Source organism: Neomonachus schauinslandi, chromosome 13 (assembly GCF_002201575.2).
Source record: "Neomonachus schauinslandi chromosome 13, ASM220157v2, whole genome shotgun sequence".
Taxonomy (NCBI): Eukaryota; Metazoa; Chordata; class Mammalia; order Carnivora; family Phocidae; genus Neomonachus; species Neomonachus schauinslandi.
Genome location: NC_058415.1, coordinates 57615954 through 57621953, shown reverse-complemented (window position 1 = coordinate 57621953; position 6000 = coordinate 57615954). Strand labels below are relative to the sequence as shown.

Genomic DNA, 6000 nt, shown 5'->3' with positions numbered 1-6000 from the left:
GGGGAAGAAGGAGGAAATTTAAAAATGACTAGGGAACTTAATTGTAAGGATTTATTTAGCAAGCAAATGGAAATGAGGAACTGGAAAGCTGGAGTTAATCCCCTGTCTTGTGCTCCCACTCAGCTCCCACACCACAAGGGCTAAGAAACTAGGTAAGCACTTTCTTGTGTCAGCTTCTCCGATTCCCGTTCCAAGAGGCCTCACTTTACCTTGTTTCTTCCAATATAGGAGGAGACTTTTTACTCCAGCTTTCCTTCCTTGAATTTTCCCAAATGAAAGGCCAATTTCTACTCCTAGGACGACTACTCTGTCCTGTACATGACAGCCTCAGCCTTCTACCAATCCCCAGAGTCACACCCTTACTAGCACATGACATCTGGACTTTCTGCAGGAAGCTGATACCTTGGGTCCCATGACTCTGTTAACTGGATTGGTAGTCTCAGGTCAAGGCCAAGATGCTAACCCATTACCTGCTTTACTGCCTGGTGCTTATCCAGAGCTGCTTTAGGTTCCATCACTTGTTGGGGGGACGAGGCAGTGGAGCGCCAGGTACAAAATTTACCGTTACACAGGATTATACAGGATAGTCATTTCTACAGCTTTCCACACCTTAACAGAATTACCAGACCCCAAAGGCTGCTATAAGATAATTTATTACAGACTAGCCAAAAATGTCCTGTAACAATGGCACATACAATAATTAACAACAGCAAAGATGCTTAGTTTCTGGTTACATGTAATGGCCAGTACAGCTGTGGATAACACAGAGTCCTCAGGAGGTCCAGGAGGCTGCTACCAAGGATATCCAAGAACCATGTCACATCTCTGATCAAGGGCCTGAGAAGTCCATACAACCTCATAAAAGAGTTTGTCTCTGACTTCCTGAGGAATGTTGATGCCACCTCCATCCAGCCTATACAGAGGGACCATAGTCCAAGCTCCTTCTGCAGGGCTGAATATCTGTGAGGGGAACAGCAGCTGACCTAGATGAAGGGGAGTGAGGCCAAAGACTAGATTCTTTCCATAAAGGAGAGGACAACCAGAAGGCAGTAGCCATAGGTGAGGAGGACTCCTTCTAGACTGGTTTCTACAATTTTTGGCTTTGTTCAGAGCCTATCCAAGAAGAAAATACAGCCCTCTCTTCTGGATCCTTCAACTAGCTCTCAGGTGCATACACAAAGGAATAGCCTCTCATGTCCTGAAATATCATTGCTCCCCTTCCTACAGGAATGAGGGAGGGGGACTCCTGAGCAGGTGGCCTCTGGTGCTTGTGTTCCAAAGAATATTCTGCTCAGGGCTCTGAAGTATCATGTGAACCTCATTCTACTCATGACATATAATTTGGGGGAAAAGATTAGCACAGCTCATTTCTAGAAGGTATCTTGTTCAGTCTCAAAGCCTTGTTTTCATGGAGCCACACAAAACCAGTGGATCCTGCTCAAGGGAGAGTCTAAATTCTATTCTGTATGTTCCTGCCCTGGCCATACTCCAATCCAGACTTTAGGGCTCAGCAACACGTGGAGGCTCAACTGACTATTTAGCTAACCAGGTACATGCTCCAAGCTCTCTAAACTTGTTCTTCTAATGGTTGATATGTACGGGTCTAGCTGGATAAGATGTGGCATGGAGAGGGGTGGAGATGGGGTGTGGGGTGAAGGAGTGTCTACCAAGAATGGCTGACACTCTCATAAATGTCTGTCCCTCCCTTTATGGAAAACCTCCTTATGCAGTAACCCCCACAGCCCAGCTCCTAGCACCACAGACCTGCTGGTCAGGGATTCATGACCCTTTCTGTGAAAAGCCATATTCTTATCACCCCAAATTTTTCCTTTTATTTCCTTAAACTGAAGGAGTTAGCCTCTCAACAAGCTGGCTACATAGTAACTCTCACTGGCTATGACTTGTGGAACTGATGCCATCTGGTTGGCACAGGAACCCAGGTGCTCAGCTCCCCTCTTCTATGGAACGAGACTCCGATTTGAGCTTCACAAACTCTCGAGCCACTTCGTCATTGCTTCTCTGAGATAGAATCCGGAGAATAGTCATGCCTGTCTCATCCATGTGGATCTTCCGGCCCAAGGGGCACCAGCAAGCACAGCTGCCTTTGGCTGCCACATCCCTCAGAGGCATCACAGCCAGCCCCAGAACACGATCCTCACGGGCAAAGCAGTAATCCTTCACACATATTTGCAATTCATAGGCTTCTGGTCCCTCTTCATTTCCCAGGAGGCTGTGAGCACAAGGTGGATGAAAGGGAGGAGGCCAGAGCTGAAAGAGTCTTCAACTGAATTCACCCCAGCCACCATCCAACCCATCCCTCCTTTCCCCTCTCAAGTCTTACGCCCTGCTCACCCCCATCCCAGAGTCCTGCAGGTTCCCTACCCCATAACTCACAAGTGAAATATCTCATTGTACTTGGGAGCCCAGTTGTTGCTCTTTGATTTCGTTGTGAACTTCCTCTTCTTGTCACTTTGGTGTGGGCCAATCATGGTCACTTCCACAAAGGGCCGGAACATACCCGCTGTCTGCCATTTGAGGTCATTGGCAGCTACCACTGCCCAAACAAAGGAAGCCTGTGAGGGATCCCACCAAGTGTTCCCAGTTTTTGTTTTTTTTTTTTTTAAAGATTTATTTATTTGAGAGAGAGAATGAGATAGAGAGAGCATGAGAGGGGGGAGGGTCAGAGGGAGAAGCAGACTCCCTGCTGAGCAGGGAGCCCGATGCGGGACTCGATCCCAGGACTCCAGGATCATGACCTAAGCCGAAGGCAGTCGCTCAACCAACTGAGCCACCCAGGCGCCCCAAGTGTTCCCAGTTTTTAAGCCCCCAGGTTGCATTCCCCTTGGAGGAGGGCTAACTCGGAGGACTGAGATAAAGCAGCCCCTGCCTTCAACTGATGAGGCCACTGCATAAGAAAAGGTCTGAGACCTGTAAGTCTGTGCCACTCACCTTTCACTGTGACCTTGTGCTCCCCAGTTCCAGGATGTGTAAACAAGTCCACCTGAATAGAGACTTCTCCCACAGAATCATCCACACCAGACCCTGAAGGACAGATGGACAGTTGATCCCTCACTGAAGAACTCTTAAGACTTCAGGCCTAATTATCCCAGGTAAAACTGAGGAGTTAGGAGGCCACCACCTTACACCCTAAAGCCTGAAGCAATCACCCAAAGTAGCCATGGGGTGAAGGGAAGTAAGCAATGGGAGAAGGGAAAGCTAGGGGATAAAGAATGAAGCTGTGTATTAAAATACATTAGGCTGACAACATCTCCGGTGAAATGTTCCAAAAATGCACCAGGAATCTCTCAGGTTCCCCAAACCTCTCTTATCTCCTAGGCTGAAGAATTTTTCACTGAAAGACATTAGAGAGAAGGACAGTACTGCCACCTTGTATCTTTGTCTGGGAATTATGTCCACCCCATGGTGTCTCAATGGAACAATGTGGGTCCCTTCTAGCCAAAGGTAATACTCTCTACTCTCCCACTTATCCTCAGATTCCAGGAGGCCCCTGGTTGGGAGGCTGCCCTGCTCAGACTTTGTCCTATTCACACCTGGACCTCTCTACCAGCGACTTCCCAGTCCCAATCTCTGGCCAGTTTTTTTGTTTTTGTTTTTTAAGATTTTATTTATTTATTTGACAGAGAGAGACACAGTGTGAGAGGGAACACAAGCAGGGGGAGTGGGAGAGGGAGAGGGAGAAGCAGGCCTCCTGTGGAGCAGGGTACCCGATGCAGGGCTCGATCCCAGGACCCTGGGATCACGACCCGAGCCGAAGGCAGACGCCTAACCACTGAGCCACCCAGGCACCCCTCTCTGGCCAATTTGTAGGCTCCCTTCAGCAGAGGTCTCACTATTTTGGGAAAATACCAGTACCCTGAACCCCAGGTAAAACTTTGTCCTCAAGTGGAGGGGTGGGGGAATCCTGAGGATAGAACTACTGTCAACCCCATCTCAGACTGTATGAATACATTGCTCATCTCTGAGACTTGGGATAAAGCTTCTGGACTTTGACACAGAGCTCCCCTACCGCCAGCCTAAGCAGCTCATTCTAGTTCATAGGGAACAGTGTTAGCTTATGTTAGATTCACGTGTGCAAGGTATACAACATACCCTTTTCCGGCCGAATGTCCTCATTAGCTGTAAACCTAATACCTTTCCCATCATGCACTGAGTGAGAACAGGCAAGTCAAGAAGTAGTAGCAGCAGCAGGACAGAGAAAGAAGAATCAGTTAGAGGTCTAAGGAATTAACAGCCATTCGGAGCAACTCTACACATATTTTGATGGAGCACAGAGATGAGGTGAAGAGAGGTCAAAGAGCTGGGGTCAATGCCCCAATGCTCCAAATTAGACTTCATGGGTCAGAGGTCAACCGGATCATTGGGGAAAAGCAAAAGAACATACAGAGAGAAGGTATTTGAGACCATCAGGCCAGGAAAGAGAGCCATTGTAGGCTCTAATTTCCTAGGCCTTAACTGATAAAGCAATGGGTACAAAAGGTACACACACACACTCGGATCCTCCCTGCAGTATCCACCCTTCCTCTTACCACATATATGCCCATTTCAGCCTTTCCTCATCTTTACTTCTAGCCTGAAGCTCAGGATTTCTAAAAAGCCTTTCTGGATTAACTCAGATCCTCCCCTGGATGTTACAGGTCTTTCCACGTACAGCTCTGTAAAAGATCTCCCTGTTCCCTTGGGCAAGGTTCATAACTTCTTTGCTCTCTCTTCTTCCCATCCTGGACTTGAAATAAGAACAGATGTGGGAAAAAAAAAAAAAAGAACAGATGTGGAAAATGGAGCAAGTCCCTTGCATCTTTTCACCTTCCATCAACTCTAGTCTAACTGCTTAGATCCCTCTTCCCCTTGAGGTCAGCTCTGTGCTCTGAATCCACAGCTCAGGACGGCCTAAATCCTCCCACTCTCGCCATCAGATTCATTCTTCCAGGCATCACACCCGGGTTTCCCCGGAAGAAGAAATAACAAATGTGCCTGAAAGTCTTTCCTGGGAAGGCCCTGCTCCAGGGCTAGGGGCAGAATTTCACAGGGCCCAGGGCAGAATTTCAGTCTGAACCATATCTAGATGGATGTGTTTTGTTATAGAGAGGCCTAAGACAGGGAGGGGTTCTAAGGACTGGAAGTCCCTGGGAGAAAACCATCTGCCTGGGTCCCTATGCATTAGCATCACCCATGAGGCTGGAACCTCAGATATGCACAGAGCCCCATGATCCATATCCTCTCTTCAACTGCTCCCATAGTTTGACTCTCCTAGTCTTTTTCGTCATCCACACCAGACAATCTGTAGTCTTTTGCTTTCTCCCCCCAGGACAACTTCCAACAAGATTCCCAAAGCTATGAGTTTTCATCAGTGTCTCAACCACTCATTCTCAAGGCTTCCTGACAGATACTTCCTAACAGACAGGGTACACTCCTTGATAAACATGCACTAGCAGGGCAATATCTGGGAAAAGGATCTCTGGCACATTTCCCAGGTCCCTGTGATTTTCCTGTCTGGTATGGGTATGGTGTGGGGGTGAGTATTGAGGTCCCTCAAGAAATCCTGGGATCTGAATTTGATAGGCTCTCTGAAGAAGTACCTAGATCCTCCTTAAGGGCTGGAAGATATTGACTCCCTAGAGGCAGAAATGTATCAAGGAGTGGAGATAGGGACCCAAAGTTCTTAGGCCTTACCCTGGGCAGTCTGTGAGCGCACAAAGGTTTTGATGAGTGTGTCTGTGGTCTGTGTGTACAGAGATAGGGCATAGCGTAGGGACTGCAGATCTGGGCTCTTCTCCAGGAAGGTTTTCTTCAGCCCATTACCTCCAGCATGAAAGTATTGCTGAAAGACAAAAGAATACCTGCTACAGCCTTCTCCCCTTACAGAGAGGCAGCTTTCTACACTGTCCTCAGAGAAATCACATCTGAGCAGAAGCTCAGTGAAGATGCCAAAAGAGATGGTGAAGACAATAAGCCATTCAATAAACAACAAGATCAGGAATA

General features: G+C 47.8%; 1 protein-coding gene across 2 annotated transcripts in view; it reads right to left on the bottom strand.

Annotated features, from left to right (window-relative positions):
* Positions 1–529: 529 nt before the first annotated feature.
* UNC13B (unc-13 homolog B) overlaps positions 530–6000 on the bottom strand; it is a 213072-nt gene continuing 207601 nt past the window's right edge. Inside the window, exons 28-32 of one of the 2 annotated variants that reach the window (XM_044920652.1) lie at positions 5692–5839; positions 4111–4167; positions 2950–3042; positions 2395–2554; positions 530–2230 (exon numbers count right to left, since the gene is read on the bottom strand). In XM_044920652.1, coding sequence (XP_044776587.1) covers positions 1945–2230; positions 2395–2554; positions 2950–3042; positions 4111–4167; positions 5692–5839 — 744 coding nt within the window. In that variant the 3' untranslated portion in view covers positions 530–1944. The remainder of the gene's footprint in view (positions 2231–2394; positions 2555–2949; positions 3043–4110; positions 4168–5691; positions 5840–6000) is intronic. The other variant, XM_044920653.1, reaches the window with a different exon arrangement.